The sequence below is a fragment of the Nyctereutes procyonoides genome, unplaced genomic scaffold (assembly GCF_905146905.1).
Source record: "Nyctereutes procyonoides isolate TBG_1078 unplaced genomic scaffold, NYPRO_anot_genome, whole genome shotgun sequence".
Classification (NCBI taxonomy): domain Eukaryota; kingdom Metazoa; phylum Chordata; class Mammalia; order Carnivora; family Canidae; genus Nyctereutes; species Nyctereutes procyonoides.
The window spans coordinates 17,185,831-17,209,586 of record NW_026575020.1 but is presented as its reverse complement, the minus strand read 5'-3'; the positions used below and the strand labels follow the sequence as shown (position 1 = coordinate 17,209,586).

At 61.4% G+C, this 23,756-nt stretch overlaps 2 protein-coding genes and 1 long non-coding RNA gene across 9 annotated transcripts in view; 2 read left to right on the top strand and 1 right to left on the bottom strand.

Annotated features, from left to right (window-relative positions):
- BCAS3 (BCAS3 microtubule associated cell migration factor) overlaps positions 1–5,285 on the top strand; it is a 594,925-nt gene extending 589,640 nt beyond the window's left edge. For 4 of the 7 annotated variants that reach the window (XM_055337273.1, XM_055337244.1, XM_055337253.1 and 1 more), the window contains one exon: positions 4,475–5,285. In XM_055337273.1, the coding sequence (XP_055193248.1) occupies positions 4,475–4,623 (149 nt within the window). In that variant the 3' untranslated portion in view covers positions 4,624–5,285. Of the gene's footprint in view, positions 1–1,012; positions 1,104–4,474 lie in introns of all 7 variants that reach the window. The other 3 variants (XM_055337276.1, XM_055337262.1, XM_055337234.1) reach the window with 1 other exon arrangement.
- The window catches only part of LOC129517461 (uncharacterized), a 40,913-nt gene extending 28,885 nt beyond the window's left edge, over positions 1–12,028 (bottom strand). Inside the window, exon 1 of the long non-coding RNA XR_008666028.1 lies at positions 11,706–12,028. This is a non-coding gene — a long non-coding RNA (uncharacterized LOC129517461). The remainder of the gene's footprint in view (positions 1–11,705) is intronic.
- A 278-nt stretch (positions 12,029–12,306) lies between these two features.
- Positions 12,307–21,845, top strand: TBX2 (T-box transcription factor 2). The gene is made up of 7 exons (XM_055337292.1): positions 12,307–13,024; positions 14,145–14,412; positions 15,400–15,546; positions 16,764–16,840; positions 16,951–17,114; positions 17,528–18,162; positions 20,426–21,845. The coding sequence occupies exons 1-7, from the start codon at positions 12,630–12,632 to the stop codon at positions 20,876–20,878; spliced, it is 2,139 nt and encodes a 712-aa protein (XP_055193267.1). The 5' UTR covers positions 12,307–12,629; the 3' UTR covers positions 20,879–21,845.
- Positions 21,846–23,756: the final 1,911 nt, after the last annotated feature.

Genomic DNA, 23,756 nt, shown 5'->3' with positions numbered 1-23,756 from the left:
AGTTGCTGCTCCTTTCATTGTCCTGCTGCCTCTGGCTCGCCCATCCTGGGCATGGCACCGAGGGCCATCTGTGGATCGCAGGCCCATTTTCCAATGAGAATCTGTAGGGAGTGGGCGGACCCAGCCAGCAGTGAGCACTGGGAGCCAGTCAGTGATGCTGGAGTTGCCAGCATCTCCATCCTGAGGCCTGTACCAGCGCCAGTTCTCTCTCAGGGGGACTGGATGCCTGGAGCCAGTGGCTGCCTACTCACCCTTGGTTTTGCTGTCCATAAGAGGGGGAGACAAGCACCCAACTCCCAAGGGCACAGAGCCACTGGAGGATGTGAGGGCACAACAAGTTATCTTCCCACTTGCTGGGAACTATTCCTCATCCCCTACCGTGTTTTGAGACCTAGAGAGCAACCTCTTTTAGAGCTGGCTTTTTCCCACTGGCCAGGATCTGCATGCTTCTAAGTAGAGAGGCTGCTGGGGATGCTTTCCTGGCCACCCCTGCACTGAGCCCCCAGCTCTCTCTTGCGGCCCTGGCAAGATGCTGGTGGACTCTCCCCACAAGCCCACCTCAACTGTAGGAGAGCTGCCCAGACCTGGGGGCTCGGGAATGGGGTGGGGGGGTAGCCCAGAAGCTGGGCCCCTGAATCAAAAGGTCTGGAGATGTCCCCCCAAAACTGCAGCCTGCCACTGTCTCCTCTCCCTCTCCTATCAACCTGCCCGCATGGGGGACTGCCAGCACCCTTCTGTCCCCTTCCCACAGCCCTCCACACTGAAGGGGGACTCTGAGCTCCATCATAACAGTTCCATCTGTGGGACCCTCGAGACTGGCTGGTCCCCACCCCCCTACACATGCATGTCACTGTCCTTGACTGCAGAATTTCACCGCAAGCCTGCCCTCCTCCCAGCGTGATACCCCACACCTCCTTACTACCTCTCCACCTGCTTGCAGAGATCAGTGTACTTCTCAATCGTTGTCCATATCTTTTCCAAAAAGATTCCTCAATGCTTTTCTTTCCAAAAGGGAAAAAAAAAGGAAAAAAAAAACAATGCCAACAGCCCAGCGTCCGTGAGCAACCCAACAGTAACAAAGCAGGTGTTCGGGATGGAGGAAGGTAAGGCCACACATTTCCATTTGCCGCTTGCTCCTAGGGCTGGGCGGCCGGGGTGACTCGAAGGGGGGGAAACCTGTGTGCACCCCTCCTCTACTTCCTCTTCTGCACACACTCATTGCTCTGTCTCAGTGAGGAGAGAATCGGGATCTGACAGAAGGCATATCGAATAGTGCCCAGGTCCAGCCAGGCCTCTGGTTCTCTCACAGTCCCTGCTGAAGACACAGCTCCTGCCTCTCCTTACCACATCATGCATTCAAGATGTTCCAGTCCCTGTGGTTGTCACTAGGGACACCGAGATCAGGCACAGGAGCAGGCCCTGGGGGGCTCTCCACCCGGATGGGGACACACGTGAACAGATGGTGCACAGAGTGTTAGGGGGCTGGGGGCGGGGGTAACTACAGCCCAGTGGGGCCTGGCCAGCTCTGCTGCCAGGGCCACAAGACAGGCTCACAGAGGAATGGACACATGTGCTAACCTTTGGAAGATGAGTAGGTGTTCTGGGGGCCAGGGGAACCTGGAAAGGGCTTTTCAGTCAAAGGGAATGGCATAAGTGTGGGCCCAGGGGCCTGAAGCAGCCTGGAGAGGTCCCCAAACTGCACAAGTTCATTACTTTGGTTCTTCGAATCCAGTAACAGGTGCCATTAGTGAGGTGGGGTCTAAGGGGCAGGTCATGAAAGGCCATTTTGTAGTGCTGTTTATCCCAAGGACGTGAGGAGTCGATGAAGGTTCTTAAGCAGGGGAAAAGCAAGATGAGGTTTGTGCTGTAGACAAGCCACTCCAGTTTGGCGCGGTGTGCTGGAGAGGGGGCTGCTGGAGGTCAGGAGACTGGTAGGGAGTTCCTGAAATTCATCTAGGTGGGAAGCGCAGTCCTAAGCAGGCTACAGCAGTGGGAGTGGAGAGGAGGGAAGAGGCTGGGGGATGTCGATTTTGCAGAGAGTAGCCCCCTGGGATACGGGGGGCAAGTAAGAAGCCTGCCCACCCTGTCTTACCTCAGGCCTAACTGGGGGAAGGAGAATAGGCACCAGGCCGGTCAGGCCCCCCTGGCCCCCCAAGAGCAGCAAACTCGTAAGTTCCTTTGGCAACTGCCCCTGCGCGGTCATGTGATGGGATGAGGTGCATCCACCCAGACTCTCAGGGTGGGGCCCCTGAGGCTGCTGGGGGAGCTGCCCTGGGCCTGGGCCAAGGGGCAGCGGGGGTGCCATGCTTGGTTGTGGGCTCCAGTCTCCTCTACTTCTTTGGCAGCGTGGATGTGTCGGCACTCTGCATCAAGAACTCTGGGCCTGTCCCCCAGCTCTGGAAAGGGGCCAGCCTTCCCCATATTACGGCCTTTCCTGCTCCTTAATCTGGGGTTTTCTTACTTGGACCTGGTGTCCAGATCCTAAGGAAGCCCCTGCTTTCCTTGCTACTGCCAGTGCTCCTCTCTCTGGCCCTCCTGGCCCTGCTGTCAGCGCCCCCTAGTGCCAGGATGGCTGTGCATGAGGGCAAGGGGCTCTGAAAGCGAGTGGGGCCTCCGAGATCCCCCACACACTCCTCGGCTTGCTTGTGGGCAGCGAAGGGAATGGAGGAAGCTTTCTTGGAGTCTGGCACTTCCGTGTAGAAATCCTAGGGTCTGTTCTTTGCTTTTCCATCTTCTCCCTCTCTTGGCACAGTGGTCTGTACTCCCAAATTAGGGGGAGATGGGGGAACGAGCCCGGAAGACAGCTCATGAGGTAGCCACCTGCCTTGTTTTCTGTCTGCATCTAGATAGCTCTTGGTGTATTCCAGAGCCTCTGGCCCAACAGAGAAGCCAGTGCCTCTTGGAGACTGGGACCATCATCAGGCCCACAGCCTGTGTCCACAGCCCCCTCCTTCCACTGCCCCCCTATCTGCTGAGAGGTTCCAGTGTCTAGGTTCCAGACGTGGCTGGTGCAGCCTGAGGGCCCCTCACACATGGGTCCAGGCGTCTGCTCTGAAGGAGGGCAGCACAGACTCCCCCACCCCATTCTGTGGCTGCTATTGCTGGGCACCTTCTGCACTTTGGGGGGTGGCCGATAGGGAGTGGGAGTCAGTGGTCAGTTCCTGGCTGGCTGCCGACAGCCCGCCCAAGAGTAAAGGCCATGACGCCTTCCCTAATCAAAGCTAGCTGTGCTGCAGCGGGTACAGGCGGAAGATAAAAAGCCTCAAGCCAGACCAGACAAGTATAACATTCAAGCACACTTTGCTATTTCAAGTGACTGCTTTCAGATCCTGAGCTTCTGAGGGGGACAGCCAAGACCCTCTCAGTCCCAGGCAAGCGTGCCTTGGAGGAGGAATAATCACAGATCACCACATCTTGGCCCTGGGTTAGGCTTCCAGAATCCTCCCAGGGATGTGTGTGCTGTCTCAGAGCCCCCTGTGAGGGACTGGAAGGGGCTAGGAGCTAGCCACCTGCCAAAAGCCAAGAAGTAATTCCTTCTTCCTTGTATTCAGCATGCAAGGAAATCTATTCCCAACCCACCTGCCCTAGTACCTATCTTAGATCAAGAGATTGGGGGGTGGGGGCAGGTAAGGTGCCCACAACTGAATGAGGTAGGGCCAGTCGCTGAGCCCAAGATGGCAGCAGGGCTGCGGCAGGGCAAGGGAAGGGGCGGTAGGTGGGGTGGCAGCCTCCTCGCCTGCTTTCCAGGGCAACTCTGCATTCTGAGGGGCCTCCGGGACCTTGGGGGCTAAGAGAAAGGGAGAAAGGCAGCACTACAGGCAAGCAGGGACCTTCTCTCCGTTGAAATAGGCCCCTCTCCAACCAGGCATTCCCTCCTGCAGGGAAACAGGACGCTTTCCAGGAGGTGCCAAAGATGAGCCAGGCCTGGCCAGCAGGCAGATTGTGTGGGTCAGAGTGAGTGAGGGAGCAAGTGAGTTGCGAGCCAGGGAGGAAGCTCCGGGCAGCCGGCAGGCTGGGGAGGGGAGGCAGGGACCGATCGGGGCAGGGGAGCCACAGTCCTTGCCGTGTTCTGGCTTCCCTCCCACCTGACCCATAGCCCAGGACGGAGCCCAGGACGGAGCCACTTACAGAACTGGGAAGCATGCTGGCTGAGCAGGAGTGTGCGTGCAGGTGTGGGCGCGTGTCCCATGTGTGGCGATGTGGTCCAGACAGATCAGCAGGGCGGCCAGGCTTCTGGCCTGACGGGGTTCCCACAATGAGGGAAAAACTAAAACTGGACTCTGCCAGCCAAGGGAGCTTCTCCCTCCTTCGGCTGAACTCCCTGTGACCCGAGCTGCTGCCTGGCCCATCTGGGGAGCAGGTGGGAATCCCCCCCTGTGGAAGGTGCCTCCAGGCAGACAGCCCAGCCCAGGGTGTGTCCCACCCCCTACAGACCCCACTCTGACCAGGCCTGGTCCTCTCCTCTGTCTTGCAGAACTACAGCGAGAGGGAAGCATCGAGACTCTGAGTAACAGCTCAGGTTCTACCAGCGGCAGCATCCCAAGAAACTTCGATGGCTACCGATCTCCACTGCCCACCAATGAGAGTCAGCCCCTCAGCCTCTTCCCTACTGGCTTCCCGTAGTACCAGCAACCTGCCTCTGACTGGCCGGCCCACTCACCTGCTGGAGGGAGGGGGAGAAGCCCCCCTCTTGGTCCTACCCTTCCGTCTCTGCTCCTCTTTCACTGACCGCCTTCCCCAAGCTTAGTGACAACAGCCGCCCACCCTCCCTGGATGGAGAAGAGACCCTTCTCCCAAGCACCTTGGCACACTCTGACCTCTGTCGCCGCCCCCCCCCCCCTCGGTGGGGCTGTGGCTGAAGGAGACTGCAGAAACTCCGTCCCCTCCTCCGTTTGCACATGATGTCCTGCATTGGATCCGCTTTTGTATTTTCTAACCATCCCCACAGGGGGCCTGGAAGGGGAGACAGTGGTTGGCCTGGCTGGGCATGCTGACCCTGAGCGGACAGCCCCAGCCCACTCTTGGCTATGAGATGCACTGCCCAGTTTCCCTTGGCCAATCTGCTGGTGTGGGGTAAACTGAGGCCCAGAGTATTAGGGAAGGAGGAAGGAAGGAGAAGCACCCCCTTCCTCTTTTCTTTCCCCTTTGGTTCATGGGGAGGATTTGTCTTTCTTGTCTGTAAGCCCTTTTACCCTGGTCCTGTACTGTCCAGTGAAGGAAACCGTGGTTACTAAGGCCCTGTCAAAAAGTGCACGTCTTGTCCAATAAATCACGCTACAATTGGTGTCCATCCCTGCGTTGCTGGGGTCAGGGTCCTCTCCAAGCACCAAGCAGAGTCCTGTGGACCTGGCCATGTGCCGCTGCTCCCAACACACCCTGCCTCGACATGAGCAACTGATTGGAGAGTCAGTGAGGGGGTAGGACGGAGAAGGAGAATGTTTGCTCTGCAATTTGGGTTGGGCCTGATTTAAATCCATTCTCCAAACTTCTTGTGGATTACCAGAGCCAGTGAGTTCTGGAGGCACCACACAGGCCAGGAGCCCCCCTGGCTGCAGTAGTCAGGGCCAATCAGGTCCTTGACCTGTGCTAGGAGTGCTGCTGGGGGAAGGAGAGCCTCAGGAAGGCTCTAGCCTTCTCTTTGGGGCAGGCACCTTGTAACTGCTTCTTTTCCAACTCAGAAGGAGGAAGGATGGTCAGGGGCAGGTAGGTCTCGTGAAACCTGGCTGGAACCTTGGATGACAGGTTCCTGATTTTGTGCTCCCACCCCTTCCCAGTTCTGGACCTGAAGTGGATGGCAGGAGGAGGAGCCAGAAACAGAAGGTGCAAAAAGGGGTGTTGAGCAGGAAGGAGACTAATGCTAGCCCCAGTTCCCCATCTTTCCCAAGAACCCAGAGAGGCCTGGGAGGATTGATGGAAACCCACTGAGCCAGGGGTGGTTTGGGGGAAGTTTAATGTAACAGCCACAGACAAGTTGAGTTCACAAGCAGGGATTCCCATGTAACCATCCAGCTGCAGCTGGAGCAGCCCCTGGGGCCTGGGCTCCCTTCACATGCACCCCATGACACCTGAGAAGGGATTTCGTCTTCAGTCCACCAACTGGTCAGTTGGGCTTATGGGGAGAAGCGGGACCTGCATCACACTGGGCTCTGTAGGCTGAGTAGATGGCCTTACACAGATTGGGTGGCTGACGCCAGTCCCTCCTGTCTGGGGACCTGCGATTGCCATGAGGAATCACATGCCAGAGAGAAGCACGCAGGGAACATAGGTCTGGGCATGGCCACTGGGGCTGCCAGACTAGCAGCAGCTTTGCCCCATTTCAGCTCAACCAGAGACGTTGCTGTGCCTGGCACAGCCCCAGCCCCCAGCCAGAGCAGTGTTTCAGTCAAAAAGAGACAGGGAGAGGAATACCACCAGGCTGCCTATGCGTATTGCCGATGGCCTGGCTCCCTGGGGATGGGTCCAGAGCTCTAGGAAAGGTGAGCCCCTCTGAATCCACATGGGGTCATGGATGGGGCAAAGATGGAGAGCCAGGAGCTGTCTCCGGCCATGCAGGGAACTGGCTGGCAGCTTAGAGTCAGGAGTCCTCCCTGGCTCAGCCCTTTCCCTCCAGGGGGTGCAAAACATCTGTGGCCTCCTCCAGTCAGGGAAAGTTGTGGGTGTAGGGCTGGACTTGCCGGCTGAGCTTGCAGGACAATCTGGTTATTCATCTGCTCACAGCCAGGGCAAGTCTTGAGTATGTGGGGGAAGGGGGAGGATAAGAAAGGCTAGATAAGCTGGCCCCACAGCGGCTGCCACAGAGCTCGGGTTATCAGAGAGGCCTTGGGCCTGGCCCCTGGCTAATTGGGGAGGTGATAGATGCTGCCACAGCCTGTAATCAGCTGGAAGTGAGATCTGGGCCCCTGGGCAGGGGACCTTACTGCCCACTGGCCATGGAGCAGCCAGCCTCCTAGCCTCCAGAGATAACACCAAGGGCAGCCTCTACCTCACCAGCACCCCCCCACCCCAGAAGCCCAGACGACCTCCATGATGGCATCACCTAGGAGGCCATCAGAACACGCATCTAATTGTGGCCTGACCGAGTGACCTTGAGGAAGCCATGTGATCTCCCTGATTCTCCAGTGCTACCCGCTCAACGGGCAAATTACCACGGACTTTCTCTCAGTTTGATGGAGGAAAAAAATATCTTCATGGTCTGTGAGGAGACTGATGGGAGCTGGGGTGGCAGCTCAAGGAGCGAGGGCACTGGCTGGGATTGATTCGAGAAAAGGCCCAGTGGTCCCAAGGCAAATCCAGGCACACAAGCACTCTATCAACAGGAGTATCCGCTCTGGAAGCCAGCAGAGGCCAGAGCAGGCAGCTCCCAGGCTGGGGTTGGAAATGGTTTCTCAAGTGCTGATTTTTCTGATTTTCACAGATCAGAGAATTTCTAAACTAGAAAGTACTTAAAAGAGTACTGCTTGGTCCTGATTTTGCAGATGAAAAGCCCGAGCCCCAGAGAAGGCCTGGGCCTTGCCCCAGGTTACAAAGTCTGCACACAGCTATCCGACCTCTGTCTGCTCCTTGCTGCCTCATAGGCCCCAGCCTGGCCCCTTAGAGGGCCGGACTCTCTGCTGACACCCCTGTCCTGCACCACCACGCAATCCAAGACTCTGATCCCACTCATCTCCATCCCTGATCCTTAAGAGCTTCCAGGCCCGGCCCCTGACTGACTCTGAGGCTGCTCCCTGTCCCTGTGTGACTTGGAAAGGCAGTCCCCTCCTGCAGACCTAGAGCCAGAAACTCTAAGGGCAGAAGAAAGAGAGCATCTTGTCTGTCTTGTATGCAAAGCAAGAGCCCAGCCTAAGGGTGGGGCCCTGAAGTCTCACTGTCACCCTGCTGGGGAAGTAGGGGTAGCCATCAGCACAGCAGTGACATCAGCAGCTTCTAAGGAGGGGATGCCACCAAGGTCCCATCCCAGCTCTGCCCCTGGTAGCTGTGTGGCCTTGGGTGAATAACCGCACCTCTGGGCATCAGGGTCCTCACCTGTAAAATAGGGGGAGAGGTGCACGCCCAGCCAAGAAGAGCCACCAGGCTGAAGCAAGCAAAGAGGAAGTTACCGGTTAAAAAGGCAAAGGGTTGGTGTGAGGCCAGGGGGCTGACCGGACAAGCCAGGTAGCTCTACCTCGGGAGAGAGAGGGCAGGTACGACCCCGCTGGCACCCGGACTATGGTGCGCAGTGGGGATGGGGGGGTGGGCGACGCTGCTCCAGGAATTCCCCGGGGGCCCCCGGCCCCCGGCGAAAGCCTTTGCGAGCGGGAATCCGGATCCTGGTGAGCGCGCAGGCCAGCCCCGCCCCTCTCCCCCAGGTGGGCTGGTCTTAGGGGTCCTCTAAGCGACTTGCCCCCCTTCTCGGGCCCCACAGCAGCCTGGCCTGTTGGCGCCGCCGTGATCCCAAGCACCCACACCCACCGTTTCACTACCGTGCACGTCCACGCACTCGCAGGCCCGTTCACAGACGTACACCTCACTTTTGCCGACCCCTGCTCCCAAGCGGACAGCGGCGACCCGCGACCCAGACTCCAGAGCCGCTAACAGTCGAGCTCCCGGGGTCACAGGGTCCCCAGGACTCTGGTCCCAAGGCGGGAGGGGACGCAGCCTCGGTTGCCGGCCGGTCGGCCCTCGCCCCCGCCCTCGGGTGTAAAGCGACCCCCTTCAGAGGCCAGGTCTGTCCCGAGCCTGAGCGGCCGGGAGTGGCCTCGCCTTCGCCCGGAAGGCCGCCCGGGGATGGGCCACACAGGCCGCGTCTGCCCGGGCACTTCCCGGGACCTCGCCGGAGAGGGGGCCCCTTCGCCGTTCCTGGCGCCGGGCCGGGGCCACGGCGCGGCCGGGAAGAGGTCGAGCCCCCGCTCTCCCCACGCCCCCTACCCCGTCCCGGCCACTGGGCCCGACCCCGCGCGGGGTAATTGGGTCGGGAGGGAGGCGTCGGGCGGGCGGCGACTCCGGGGCGACTGCGCGCCTGTCAGCCGCAATTTGTCTAAGTGGACGGGACAGGCCGGGCCGCTGCGGGCCGGGGTCAGCGAGGCCGCGGCCCCCACCCCAGCCAGAGCCGGGCCCGCGGGGGAGCCGGGCCGGCCGCTAAACGGGGCTGGCTGGCGCCAAGACTCCGGGAGGCGCGGGTCCGGCCGGGAAGCGGGGACGGGAGGCAGGCCCGGGGCTTCCCCGCCCACCGCCACCGCCACCGCCACCGGCACCGCCACGCGCACTGCGCGCCGAGCTGCGAGCTGGGCCGGGCGCCCGGTGGCACCTCCACGGCCGTCACACGCACAGGCCACACGCGTCACCGAGTTAGCCCGGGCACAGGCACGACAGCGCCCCGTTACCGGCGCACGCCGCCTACATCCCTAAGCCACCCACACCCAGGCACACGGAGCAGGCACCGGAGGCCCACCCCGGGGACGGTCCCAACAGTGGCCCTTGACGCCGCGAACGTTCCGGGCAGCGCAGCCGGCTCGGGACCCAGGCAGCCCCGGCCCAGGCCGCCCCCGCCCGACCTCCTTGCTGCGGGAGCGCCGAGGCACCGGGGGCGCACGGGCACCCGCGGGAGGCCGGGAGGCCCGCGCCCGCCCGACGCCCGGGCCGCCGACTGCCTGGGAGAGGGAGGGGCAGCTGAGCGCGCGTCCCCCGCCCGTCTGCGGGGCCCGGCCGATGCGAAGTGACAGGGGCCGGAGCTTTGTTGTGGAGCCTCGGCCGCCTGGCGCCAGCCGCCCCCGCCCGTGCCCTCCCCCCTCCAGCCCCGGGCGGCTTGCGAGGCGCCCCCCGGGGCCTCTTAAAGAGACACGAACTCTCAGCCCCGGGGACCCCCCCCCCCAGAGGCGCCTGTTCCCGGGAAAGGGAAGTAGGGTAGACCCAGATGGGGGAGGGGCCGAGCAGGAGCCCGGAGCCTCAAGGCGCCGCTCTCAGGCCTCCTGAGGCTCCCCTGCGTGGGTTTTCGAGGAGCCAAGGATATTCCTCGCGGGAGGGTTTGGCTGGGGGCTGGGGGGGGGGCGCAGGTTCAGAATCTCGAGAGCGCCTGTAGCAGGACCTCGGGTTGGCTGTGGGACGGAAACGCTGGGCTGACGACAGGGCCCTGGCTGGAAGGAGCCTGCGGCTGCGGGAGGGCAGGTGGGTGGCTTGTGGGAGGGCCGTGGCCAGGTGGGATCGTGGTCCCCCGAATGCAGCCGGGCGCCCTCGCTGGGTTTCTCCGGCAAACAACGCAGGCCAACGCGATCCGAACTCTCTGCGCCTTGGACCCCAGGGCCAGCTAAGGACTTTTCCCAGGAAAATGTCCAAACTGCACGCAGTTAGGTGTACACACAGTCCTGGGAGTACGAAAGTGTACGCGCACGACTCTGCAAACGTATTCACGGATTCCCGGGCCCGGTCCCCGATTCCTGTCTAAGGAACGCTGCCCTATTATCTGGTCACCTCACCAGCTGCGCCAACCTGCCCACACACGTCCCTCCCTGAGGGGCCATAACCCGCCTAAATGGAGCCGGCAGGACTTTGCCTGTGCAAAGCTGCAACGGATCCTGCCCCATCCGCATAGACTGCGCTTCGCGGAGTTGAAGATTCGTTCTGGACAGAGAGGAGGCACTAAGAGAGGAGCGACCCGACAACGAGCAGGGTCGTAAGGAAAAACCCTGTGGGGGCGGCGCTCGTTTGCGAGCCGGGTAAGGGAGCTCAGGGACTGGCTTGGGAAAAAAGTAGAAAAAAGTTCGCGGAGGCCAAACCGCTCCAGCCGGTCCCTAATCCGCACTGCTCCAAGCTCTCCGGCTTTACATGCCAGGTCCAAGTGTGCAGCGACAAGATGCCCTGTGACTGGGCGTGCACGGTGTACGGGCAGTGTTGCGTGGGTCACTGTTGGATGTGGGCTGCACGCGCCTTCCACGGGAGCACAGGGCCCGCGCCGGCCGAACTCGGCCGCACTTCTATAGGTCGTGCGGGCAAGAGTGTCACCCATGTGTGTACTATGTGGCCCTTCTGGTCCTTACGAACGCGACCACCAGGAATCAGTCTGAGGGTCGGCGCCCGAGCCCGATTCAAGGCAGGTGTGTGGCCACTTCACTCTGGGCGCTCGCGCCGCACACAGTGAGCACCACACCACACCACGCACACGCGCGCGCACACACCACGGAACGGGGGAAATAGTGAAGCTGCCAAAGAACGAAGACTGTGGGGGTGGGGATTGGCGTCAGCCACAGGTGCGCGCGGACTCTCCGACCCCCACGCTCCATACTCCGAACTACTGAACTTGGGAGACAGACGCTCGGGAGACACCGCAACAAACTCTAAGAATGTGGCGGAGAGCGGAGAGACGATGCCGCTGTTTAGGAGGGAGACGGGTGTCTCCGGTACCGGATGCGGCGAAAATTCGTTGAGTCGCGGGTCACGAATCTGGGAACCGGGACCAGCCCGCGCCGTGCCGCCTGGAGCTCGGTGGAAGATGCGCTCACCTTCCTAGCCCCAGGACCCGCTCTCTCGGCCGTCGGAGGGCTCGGAGCTGGATCCGGGACGCAGACAGATACTGCGCTGAGTTCAGGGCTTGCCGGGAACTCCACGTTTCTCCTGAGTCTTCCTGTGAGGGGCAGGCGCGGGCTAGGGGGGGCCCCCGCGTGTCCCGAGTGCAAGGCCGCGTCCCACGCCCGCCCATGCCGGCCCCACCGGGCTTCTACCACCGCTCCACTCACCGGCTCCCGCCACCTGGGTTCCGCTCCAGGACCTCGGCCGCCCGCGCCTCCCGACTTGCCCGCCCACCGGCCTCTCTCTCCAGCCCCCTCCGGAGTGCAGGGGCCCCGGGCGGCGCCGCGGCCGAGAGCGGGGTCGGAGGCCAAGCTGGGGCGCGGGCCAGAGCGGCCCGGCCGCCGGGCGAGAGGGAGAAGGAGGGCGCCCCCTCTCCGCTCAGGGCCGTGTCAATGCTTTGCACTTGGAGCCGGCGAGCGGCTGGGGGTCCTTCCCCAGGGCCCTGGACCCGGCGCCCCCCGCCTCAGGCCCTTTCGGCGGGTCGGGTCGGCCCGCCGCGCTTTCCCGTCCGGGCGCAGGCGGCCGCGGGTGCGGGCGGCGGGGTGGGGGCCGGGGCAGGGGGAGGGGTCTCGGGGCCCGCTGGCCCGTCATTGGTTAATATTTTATTCTGTTGACATGTTTTCTTACTGCTGAGGCTTCCGACACCTTCTCCCCGGCCCCCCCTCCCGGCCGGAGCTTGGCTGGAGCTGTCAAAACCCCGCCCCCGGAGACCCACAATTGGTCCAAAAAGCGTAAAATCAGCAATCAAGGGGGGCCTGGCTCGTTAGCGCAGGGGATCCGAGCAGGGCAGGACATGTGAGATAGTCACAGTTTTCCAGAGATCACGACAAGATCTAACCAGTCGCGCGTGGTCCCCGGCGCCGGAGCGGGCCAGCCCAGCCCAGCCCAGCCCCGCGTGGAGCCCCCGCCACCCCCGCGCCCAGAGCCCCGCGCCCCTTGGCGTGCGCCGGCCGGGGAGCCGGGAGGAGCCGCCGCTGCCGCTGCGCTCGCCACCCGGGTCGCCCTTCCTCCGCGCGCGCCGCCGCCCGGGCCGGGGGTCCGAGCCGCGCGCCCCCGGCCCCGGCCCCCGGGCGCCCGGGCCGGATGTCCCGATGAGAGAGCCGGCGCTGGCGGCCAGCGCCATGGCTTACCACCCGTTCCACGCGCCACGGCCGGCCGACTTCCCCATGTCCGCCTTCCTGGCGGCGGCGCAGCCCTCCTTCTTCCCGGCGCTCGCGCTGCCGCCCGGCGCGCTGGCCAAGCCGCTGCCCGACCCGGGCCTGGCGGGGGCGGCGGCCGCGGCGGCGGCGGCGGCGGCGGCGGCCGAGGCGGGGCTGCACGTCTCGGCACTCGGCCCGCACCCGCCCGCCGCGCATCTGCGCTCGCTTAAGAGCCTGGAGCCCGAGGACGAGGTGGAGGACGACCCCAAGGTGACGCTGGAGGCCAAGGAGCTGTGGGACCAGTTCCACAAGCTGGGCACCGAGATGGTCATCACCAAGTCCGGGAGGTAGGGCGGCTGGCTGGCCGGCGGGCCCGCGGGCGGGCGGGCGGGCGGGCGGGCTGGGGGCCCGACAGCACCGACCCGCGCCGAGCCAGCGGCTCGCGGCTCCCGGCCCGGCCCCGGCGCCACGCTTCGCTCCCACAGACAACCAAGTCGACTTTTCTCATCTGGCACCGAGCGAATTTTTTTAAAACTAAAACATCAAAATCTCCCGAATGAAATAAAAGGAAAACGCTCTGCCCAAGAATGGTCCCAACCGTTCTGAGCCCCAAAGCCGAGGAGGCCCCGCAGCTCGGCCCCGGGCGGGTCTCCGAGATCTCGACCCGGCTCCTCAGCCTTGCCGCCTGGCCTTCCTGCCTCCGGGTCTGGCTCGGAGCTCCGGGGAGATGCAGCATCTCCCGGACTGTGCTCAGACCCTGGAGCCCAGAAGGAGACTCGCACCATGCTAGGCCCAGGCTGGCCAGCTGATTCCAGCCGGCGGGTCGGCTTCCGGCAGTAAGCCCTGAGCGGGCCCAGCTACAGCCTGCCCGGGGCGGGAAGCCTCGGCCCGGCCCAAGGAGTGAGGAGCTCTCTACTCACACACCGCTCCAGGCCTTAAAGCCAGAAGAAAATCAGTCCCCAGCCCCTCCATCGCTTGACTCAGCCACTGAGAATCCAGGCCTCGGGTTCACCCTCTTCCCCCGAAACTTACGGTTTTTTGTCGGTTGTAACCCAGTTCCCCAAACGAACATGTTCTGGTTTTAATTTTAAGAGCTTCTGTCCCAGTGGGCACATCCCCTGAATGAATTTTGGGGGAGATTGAAAAGAAGCAGGTGTATTTCTAAGGGGTGGATTTCTTTTTCTGGACATTGGCTTTCATCTCAGATGAGGGAGAAAGACAGTCACCAGACCAGAAGATAAGGCCAATGGGAAACCATATAATAAGAGAGGGTTTGACAAGAGGAAATGGGATCTCCCAGGAAAAACAACCACAGGTGGGGGTCTCCCAGGCAGTAATATGGAGGCAGAGTAGCGACAACAGGGATACACAGATGGGGAAGCTCATGGCAGCGGTGTGTGCCTGCGCTCTGGGGCCCTCAGACATAAAACTGGTTCCATGGAGTCTCCTCCGTTCCCTTTCTCGCAGGCGAATGTTTCCTCCCTTCAAGGTGCGAGTCAGCGGCCTGGACAAGAAGGCCAAGTACATCCTGCTGATGGACATTGTGGCCGCTGACGATTGCCGGTATAAGTTCCATAACTCGCGCTGGATGGTGGCGGGCAAGGCCGACCCAGAAATGCCCAAACGCATGTACATCCACCCGGACAGCCCGGCCACGGGAGAGCAGTGGATGGCCAAGCCTGTGGCTTTCCACAAGCTGAAACTGACCAACAACATCTCCGACAAGCATGGCTTCGTGAGTGCTGGGCAGGCACAGGGAAATGGGTCGGATACTGAGCATCCCCCACTGCAGGGAGGCGGAGGTCGGGAGAGCTGGCAGCGGGACTCCCCAGAGGGGAGCGCTGGCCGAACCCTCCGAGCGCCCCTGCTCAGGTCACTGCCCTGTGGCCTATGCTGGCTGAGCCTAGGCCCAGAGGGCTTTGCTCTGCTGGCCTGGGGAATGAAGGAATTGTAGGGCGGCAAGCTCCAGGCTTCTCATAATCTCGGCTGGGGTCAGGCCTTCCAAAGCTCTTCTTAGAGCCCAGTGGGAGGCAGGTGCGACCAGGACTCATCTGGGCAGCCTCTGATCTTTAACTGCTTGGCTTGGAAGTCCTGCCCCCAACCTCAGCTTTTCCTCGCCCTTCCCCTTGACCCGTGTCCCCATTTCCCCCCCCCAAACTAGGAGATTCAAAAGTTAAACCAGCCTCCTCCCCATCCTAAGACTCCCTTCCCTCCTACAGGCAGATGTCCCACCAGGAGGAGGGAGTTTTTTTTTTGGGGGGGGGTCCCTCCATCTCTACCTGAGCCAGGCCCCCGGTAAATGGGAGAGGGGAGTTAATGGGGCAAAAGGGGCTGCCCATTCAGAGGTAGGGCAGTCATTGAGTCTGGGAAGGTCCAAATCTTCTCATGGAGTCACTAGGAACTTAGCAATGAGCCAGGAAGAGCGGTTAAGAGTGGTGTTTTATGGGGTTTTTATTTTGTTTTTATTTCTGTTTCAACTGGGGTAATTTTTTTAAGAGGAGAGAAAAAGAGAAACTGTGATAAAGAAAACTGAGGGTAAAAAAGAAGAAAAAGAAATATAGGCAAGAAAAAGAGTAGAGAAGACAGGAGAAAATTGCGAAGGAGGGGGTGGAGGAGCCCCTCAAAGAAAGAGACAGACTTGGAAAGAGGTGGGGTCCCCAGAGAGTACTCATGCTCGGGCCAAAGGCTGGGGGCTGCTGGCTGACCCAAGCCCTCCCCACAGACGATCCTGAACTCCATGCACAAGTACCAACCGCGCTTCCACATCGTGAGAGCCAACGACATCCTGAAGCTCCCGTACAGCACCTTCCGCACCTATGTGTTCCCCGAGACCGATTTCATCGCGGTCACTGCCTACCAGAACGACAAGGTGGGCTGGGTGGGCAGTGGGCCCGGCCCCTGCATCGTCATCCCTTTACACCTGCAGGCTCCTACCCTTCACTCACCCCTGTCGGAAGCCCCTGACCCACCCTGCACCCTCACAGCTAACTCCCCAGCACCAAGTCTGGCATCTGTGAGTGCAGCACCCACTGAAATCCCCCAGGCTCCCTCCCAAGTCTGCGACACGTACACACAGGCTCCCCAGGGCGCCCAAACAGCGGGGCACTCGTTGGGGTGGAGATGTTTACTTAGCAATTAGCAGAGACTCCCGGCTGAGCTGACATTCTTACATTTTATTCGTTTATTTCTTGGCTCCCGGATGGGAATTTAAATGAAGAGAGGGAGCCCGAGGCAATCTGCCCTGGCTCTCCTGACGCTAGGAAACCAGCAATAGGAACCTAGGGCCCGGTTTTCACTCTCCCAGGGGAGCCAGAGGGCAGGACAGGTGACACAGCTTCCCAAAGCACCCCACCTCCACCCTGTTAGTCCAGGCTCTGAACTCCTTGGGAGGTGTTTAGAGACTTTTCTTTTTAAATTAAAGGGCTTTTTCTGCTTGCTGCCTTTCTACACTTTTTCTGTGGAGGGGCAGACAACCACTCCCTCTGGACCTGTGCCCGCGTGTACCACTCTCCGGAGAGTGTCCAAGTATCCTACCGATCATTCTTTCTGTCTTTGTGAAACGGTGTGCTCGCGGGTATGCGGGCAACATTTTGGGCGCCTTGGATGCGTGTGGAGGTGTGTGAATTCATTTGGTTCTGTGGGCACTTGTTTTGTCTGTGCACACTTGCGTGTGCGCGGGCGGTGATCTGAGATCTCTCTGTGGTGTGGACTTGCGTGTTCGCTGTGTCTGTGCGCACTTGCTCAGATGCCCCGGGTTGTTAAACTTGAGTGACCAAGGGGGCCTGGGTGCATGCTTGGGCAGATTTCGACTCTGCGCACAGCTTTGGGCTTGTGTGTGCAAGATAGGAGAAAGCGCCTCGAATAAAGTTTTTGGAGGAGGAGAGACCCTGTGGCTTCCCGCGAGGCCCGCCCGCCGGCCTCACCTAGTCTTCCGGCTCGGCTCGGAGCGTCCAATCCCAGGCGGCCGGGACCAAGCGGACGTTCGCGGGGCTCTCTGCTGGGCAGGCAGCCTCTGACCTCGGGGTGCCCCAGGCCGGGCTGGAGGAGCCGCTTCCTGACCTGGCGCCGCCCCCTCGGTCCCCGCAGATCACGCAGCTGAAGATCGACAACAACCCCTTTGCCAAGGGCTTCCGGGACACCGGGAATGGCCGGCGAGAGAAGAGGTGAGGGCTGAGCCGGCGGCTCTACCGAGGGTGCCCCGGCGAGCAGGACGCGGCGTGGGGGGGGGGGGCGGTGCGCTCGCCTCTGACCCGTTGCCTCTGCTCATCCCCAGGAAGCAGCTCACGCTGCCGTCTCTGCGCCTGTACGAGGAGCATTGCAAGCCGGAGCGCGACGGCGCGGAGTCGGACGCCTCGTCTTGCGACCCTGCCCCCGCGCGGGAACCACCAGCGTCGCCGGGGTCAGCGCCTAGTCCCCTGCGCCTGCATCGGACCCGAGGTGGGGGTCGGGTGGAGGAAGGGGGGCGGGGAGGGTCTCCTCCGGGCGCCGGGCTGGCTCTTGGCTCAGAGAGCGTCAGCGATGTGTCTGGGGATGGGGCATCCGACCCAGGCCTTCTCTGGGAGGCCGGTCCCCGGTAGCTAGAAGATGTGGCGGGACTCGGAGCGGGGTCCCCGGCGCTGTGCGACTCTGGCAGGGAGTGAGTCTCCTTCACAGGGCTCAGTTTCTCCTGCTGTGAATACGGGGCCGTAGATTAGGTGGCCTGCAGCTTGCCGCTTGCCCGACGAGGACCTAGAAACTCCTCGGACGCGGCTGCCCCAGGCAGGCCCTCCCCAGTCTCCCCTGGCCCCGGGGGAGGCCGCGCCTGTCTCTTCCCGCGCCCCTGTGACCTCGCGCGTCCTCTCCTCCTGCAGCCGAAGAGAAGTGCGCGGCAGACAGCGACCCGGAGCCTGAGAGGCTGAGCGAGGAGCGCGCGGGGCCGGCGCTAGGCCGCAGCCCGGCCCTGGACAGCGGCAGCCCCCCTCGCCTGACCGAACCTGAGCGCGCCCGGGAGCGGCGCAGCCCCGAGAGGGGCAAGGAGCCGGCCGAGAGCGGCGGGGACGGCCCATTTGGCCTGCGGAGCCTAGAGAAGGAGCGCGCCGAGGCAAGGCGGAAGGACGACGGGCGCAAGGAGGCGGGCGAGGGCAAGGAGCCCGGCCTGGCGCCGCTGGTGGTGCAGACGGACAGTGCGTCCCCCCTGGGCGCGGGACACCTGCCGGGCCTGGCTTTCTCTGGCCATCTGCACGGGCAGCAGTTCTTCGGGCCGCTGGGGGCCGGCCAGCCGCTCTTCTTGCACCCGGGACAGTTTGCCATGGGCCCCGGAGCTTTCTCCGCCATGGGCATGGGTCACCTGCTGGCCTCGGTGGCCGGCGGCGGCGGCGGTGGAGGAGGAGGCGGGCCGGGGACCGCCACCGGGCTGGACGCAGGCGGGCTGGGTCCCGCGGCCAGCGCAGCAAGCACCCCTGCGCCCTTCCCTTTCCACCTCTCCCAGCACATGCTGGCATCTCAGGTAAGGCCTGTGATCTGGAGGGAGAAAGCAAGGTGGGCATAGGGACTTAGGGTGCCATGGGTGTTCTGAGTTTACAGTGGGCAATGACTCAGTCCTGGGGAGACCTGATGGACACTCTCCAGGACACTTAGATGCAGGGAGACTAAGACTGTAGGTCTAGGGTCTGGCCAGGGCACTGTTTCTGACTAGTGTACGACTCTGGACAAGTCCCTGTCCCTCTTTGGGCCTGTTCCCTTCCTTTGCCTCCAGCACAGACTGGATCTGCCTCTGGCTTTTGTGAAGTCCACTTTCCTGGCCTCAGGACACTTCTCTTGGAAACAAAAACTCTTGGCTCACTGTCAGTCCCTGAATGGAAAAAGGAAGTAGGAAAATTTGCAGCATTTTCTGGACAATTGATCGCCATAATGTCCCACCTCTCAGATGCCTCTGGCCCCTTTCAGGCCCTGCAGGAAAGTCCTCTGACCTGACAAAGGACAGGGCTGTTCCTTCCCCCACTTTGGGTCTCCCAACTCCTCCAGCCACACATCTCAGGGAAGAGGGGCTCAGTTCCCCAGGCCCAGGCTGAAATTCTCATCTCCCAGGGGAGACTTTATGAAACTGGCCAGGCGCAAAATACAGAGATCCAGTGGGGAGAGCGGCCTCTTTGGTTGCTTGGGTGGAATATTCCCTGTGGAAAGATTTGGAATCTCTACATTCATTTTCTTCCCTCTGAGGTTTCTGGCAAATTGAACCCTTGAGATCTTATCTTAAGGGAAGGAAAATAGGAGTTCAGGTCTGAGACAGCTCCTTTGGTTCAGAAGCAAATATTTTTAAAGTGGGGGAGGGATTCTGAAATGGGTTTTTAACAGAGCTCAGTGTCAGGGATATGTGGAGTGAGCGAACCACTCACATCACATATCTGTGGCTCTGAGATGGCAAGGAAGCCGCTGGAAAATGGAGTTCAGGAACTGGAGGTTTAATCTGTATCCTTGATTCTGTGTGTATATAATGCCTCCTCCCCAGCATGGGCATCATAGAGGTCGTGAGGAAGTCAGGGCTTCTAGATACAACCAACCTGGTCTACAGGTGCAAGTCCAGGTTGAGAGTACCCAGCACTCAGGAGGCATCACTTGGTATTCTGCTAGTGGTTAAGTTCCTGTGCCAGGGCACCCCGCCGCTGGCCATCAGGTAGAGCCAACTTTTGGGAGGTCTGAAGCCTCCCTCCTTCCTCCCCACCTGAGATGCCAGGACTGAATGCCCAAGAGGGCTTGACCTTCTCAGGAAGGATATTTTCTCATTCCTGACTAAGCTACTTCTTTCCTTTCCCTGCCTGAGCCAGGCCTGAGGCCCCCTGGAAGCCCAGCACAGTCAGCTCCCTGCACTCCTCCCCATACCTTCATACCCTGGGGAGTGAGCCATTATCTCAAAGGTCAGATAATCCAAAAGTCGGGCCTCAGGGACTCAGACAGTGTTTGTCGGGGGTTTCCTGGCTACTGTGCTCTCCACAGGCAGACTTTGCATTCCTTCCTCAGAGGCCACTGAGGTGCTGCCAGGAGTTCTCTGTAGAATATCCAGGCCAGTTTATAAACAGATTGGCATCTATGCCCTTCTCTTGGCCTAGGCAGGAGATCCTGGAGCAGGCAGGCAGGTAGAATGAGAATTTAGAGAGCTCCTCTCCTCCCCTGTCTGTTCTTCCTCAGTCCTTTGGGGGTTCCTACAGAAAGAAAGGCTGGGGAGGACACAGAACCTCCCAACACAGGCGAAGCTGCCTGCTTGCCACCTGGCTCTATGCCTGCCCCGTTTCCTCCCTCTAGGCTTTTGCCCATGCTAGAACAGCCACCTGGCGTGTCTTTGCCTCACTCTTACTGTAATCCCTGGTGCAGAGCTTGATGGTGCCAGACCTTTGCATCATAACCTGAAGCAAGCTCCCTTCTGAGTTTGGCCATAGTATTTTGGCTCCTGCCTACCTGTGCTGCTTGGGGTTACAGTTCTGTGAGCTCTGGTCCTTTTTTTTTTTTTTTAAAGATTTTTTATTTATTTATTCATGAGAGATAGAGAGGCAGAGACATAGAGGGAGAAGCAGGCTCCTCGCAGGGACTCTGATCCCAGGACCCTGGGATTACCACCTGAGCCGAAGGCAGATGCTCAGCCACTGAACCAGGTCTTATATTCCTAGAACAGTAGGGCAAGGATTCCTGGAGGTAGCACCACCCCTAGCACCCGGCTTACCCTCGGAACACCTCAGGCAGGATGCCTAACCCTTGTCTTGTTCTGTTTCTTTCAGGGAATCCCAATGCCCACTTTCGGAGGCCTCTTCCCCTACCCCTACACGTACATGGCAGCCGCTGCGGCCGCGGCCTCTGCTTTGCCAGCCACGAGTGCTGCCGCGGCAGCTGCAGCCGCCGCAGGCTCCCTGTCCCGGAGCCACTTTCTGGGCAGTGCCCGGCCCCGCCTGCGTTTCAGCCCCTACCAGATCCCAGTCACTATCCCGCCTAGCACTAGCCTCCTCACCACTGGGCTGGCGGCCGAGGGCTCCAAGGCTGCGGGCAGCAACAGCCGGGAGCCCAGCCCGCTGCCGGAGCTGGCTCTCCGCAAGGTTGGGGCCCCTTCCCGAGGTGCCCTGTCACCCAGCGGCTCAGCCAAAGAGGCGGCCAGTGAACTGCAGAGCATCCAGAGACTGGTGAGTGGGCTGGAGAACCAGCGAGCCCTCTCCCCCGGCAGGGAGTCGCCCAAGTGAGGGGGCTGCCCAGCTGCTCCGCTGCCGCTGCGCAGACCTCCCGGGCTGCCTGCCCCTGCTGCTTGGGAAGTGTACAGCACAGAATGGGTATTTATTTAAATAAAGGAGCGAAAGCGGGCTGCAGCAGCTGGAATAGTGCCCCAACCAGCCAGCCGGGGCCTAGGACATTTCCCTGGGCCTCAAGAGGAATCCGGCTGCCCGGAACACAGTTGCTTAGGAGCCACTGGTCATGGGCCAGATCTGCCCCAGTGTCAAGGTGGCACTGGCCAGGGGCCCCTGTGGGTCCTCCAGCGCTGTGGGGAGGCCTCATCGCCCTGCCTAGCGGTCTCTTTGGGAGCCAGAAGGTGCAGGAGTCAGGGATGGGAGCCTCGGAGAGAACCCCAGAGCCCCCTAGCCTTGGGCCTGGTCCGCTTGAGAATCTGCAGTGAGGGATACTGGGCTCAGTGAAGACTGAAGTCAGTGTAGACTTGAGCTGGGAGGGACCTGTTCTTTTAATCCTCCCACTTCTTTCCCCCAAAAGACAGGCGCCCCTCCCACCCCTGGGTCAGCGGAGGGAGTGGCACTTCTGCCTTGAGTCCCCAGGGAAAAAAAAGATATTTATGAAATAAATGGTAATTTGTGTAAATAAGCTTTAAGGTTCCCAGAATATGCAAATTGGTATTAATTTATTCAAAGGTGTACATTGCTGTGTACATAATATCTAGAGATTAATTCATAGCATTTAAAATTTCTTTTCATTTTACATGAGCATCTATATTGTACAGGGCTGGGGTTGGGGGGGGTCCTTGGCTACGGGAGAAGCCCCGACCCCCCCCGGAGGAACTTCCACCCCGCCAGCCCCTCGGCCCCTCCCGCCCCGGGCTTTGCTAGCCCGGCCCGCGGGCCCCACCTCAGGTTTTCACTTTTCGCTACCAAGCGAGACGAAAAGACAAAAACGTGAGAAAACAATAAAACGCTGCAATGCGAAGTGAACGGCGCTGTGCGCTCTGTGGGCCGCGTGGGGCAGGGGCGCAGCAAGCGCGTGAGGAGGGGCTGGAGGCGGGGACAAAACCTTGGGCGCCCCCGGCCCTGCGGCAGCTGCACCCCGGGGGCGGCCGCAGCCTGGGACGGCGGGCGGAGCTGCGAGGCCGGGCGGCGCCGGCGAGGGCCGCGGGCTGGGCCGGGAGGCGCCGAGCCGCTGAGCCCCCCGCGCTCCCCGCGCGCCGGCAGCCTCCCAGGCCAGGGGCCGGGCTCCCTCTGCTGGCCACTCGCCTCTGGCCGTCGCCCCAGCCACTCCGCACCTGGACTCGGGGCTCCCTTTCCCGGGCTCCAGAGTGGAAAATGCCTCCCCTTTTAGTGCCTCTGGGTAGGTGGGGCTGGTAAGACGGGTGCACCCTACTCCCTCTCCCTTCCGAGGAGTTTGGCCCCGGTGCACCCTAGAATCCTTTTCCATCTGCCTCCTGAACCTCAAAAAGAAACCGTTCTCGGGCCGCCTTGCTGGCTGGCTCAGTCCGTAGAGCGTGCGACTCTTGACCTCGGCTCCGGAGTTAGGGCCCCATGGTGGGTGTAGAGATTCCTTAGAAAGAAAAAGAAGAGAAAAGAAACATTTCACCTTGTCAGGGCTGTTGCCTAGAGTAGCAGAAGGTAACCTGTGAGTGCTCCCGTGTAACTCACCTAGATCTCTCTTGGGGGTGGAGAGAGTGTGGGTCAATAGACTACTTCCATTCCTGCCTCAGTTTCCCCTGGCATAATAAAGGGCTCGGCCGCGGTGTCTCTGGGAGTCCCGCTGGGTCGGTATCCATTAGACATGTCCTTCCCCGAGGCCCACTCCTGCCAGGACAGCTGCCTCCTATCCCTAGCCTTTGAGCTCATCTCTGCTTTACCCAGCCAACAGGTGTCTCCAGCCCCGATTTTTTTTTTTAAGATTTATTTATTTATTCATGAGAGACACAGAGACGCGGGCAGAGGGAGAAGCAGGCTCCTCGCAGGGAGCCGGATGCCGGACTGGATCCCCCCTCCCCCCGCCCTGGGATCGATCACGCCTAGAGCCAAAGGCAGACGCTCAACCGCTGAGCCACCCAGGCCCCCTCCAGCCCTAACTTTGGCAGCGGGAAGGAGTGGGAGAGGGACGGTCGCTGTAACCCACCCTCGGGTCTATCCATCTATGCGGCACTGCGCCCCCAGCTCCTCCCCAGTCCGTGCAGCCCCGGCCGAGCACACAGCCTACCCACCTAGAGCACTTCGGGGGGTTGGGAGGCATGGGTCTCCAACTCACCAGGAACATCAGGAACGGTGACATGAAGGAAGGGCGACGGTGGAGGTGGAATTGACAGTATCCAGGCTTCCAAACCCTGGAATGAGAGTCAAGCCCGCCTCTCCCACGGAGGGAGCCGGACCCCGGCCACGCTGAAGCGGCGAGGGCCTTGGCCAGTGAGAGAGTGAAAGGGCCGAGAAGACTGTCCCGGGCCCGGGGGGGGGGGGGGGGGCCTACTGCTTGGCTGTCTCTGACCTTCCTCAGGCAGCACAGTGAAGGGTCAGTCCAGGAACGGGGCGGCCCCGAGAGGCCCCTTCCTTAGCTCAGGTAGAATCCCGTGTGGACAGTGTGCTTATTCGAGGTCGCTTTGGGCTCAAAACTCCTCCAACATTCGAAGAGCAGGGGCGCGTTCGCTTCTTTGGGCGTCTCGCCGCACGTCTAGGAAGGAAAGTGGGGAAGCAGCGGCGGGAGCCCAGCAGGCTGCAGAGCGGGCCACTGACACCAGGGGGCAGCACCGACCGCACGCCGCGGTAGGGGCCGCGCGCCGGAGGCGGGGGCCCGCGGGGAGGGTCTCTGCAAACGCTAGGCGGGGCGGCCTGCTTGCCGCCGCGTCCGCGCCAGGTGGTTGCTGCAGCCTCCCAGATG

Bases quoted from the DNA above. Each gene is read 5' to 3' on its own strand.
- TBX2 (XM_055337292.1), top strand. From the start codon at position 12,630: ATGAGAGAGCCGGCGCTGGCGGCCAGCGCCATGGCTTACCACCCGTTC. The intron at 13,025-14,144 runs GTAGGGCGGCTG...CCTTTCTCGCAG, and splicing joins GTCATCACCAAGTCCGGGAG to GCGAATGTTTCCTCCCTTCA. The intron at 17,115-17,527 runs GTGGGGGTCGGG...CTCCTCCTGCAG, and splicing joins GCGCCTGCATCGGACCCGAG to CCGAAGAGAAGTGCGCGGCA.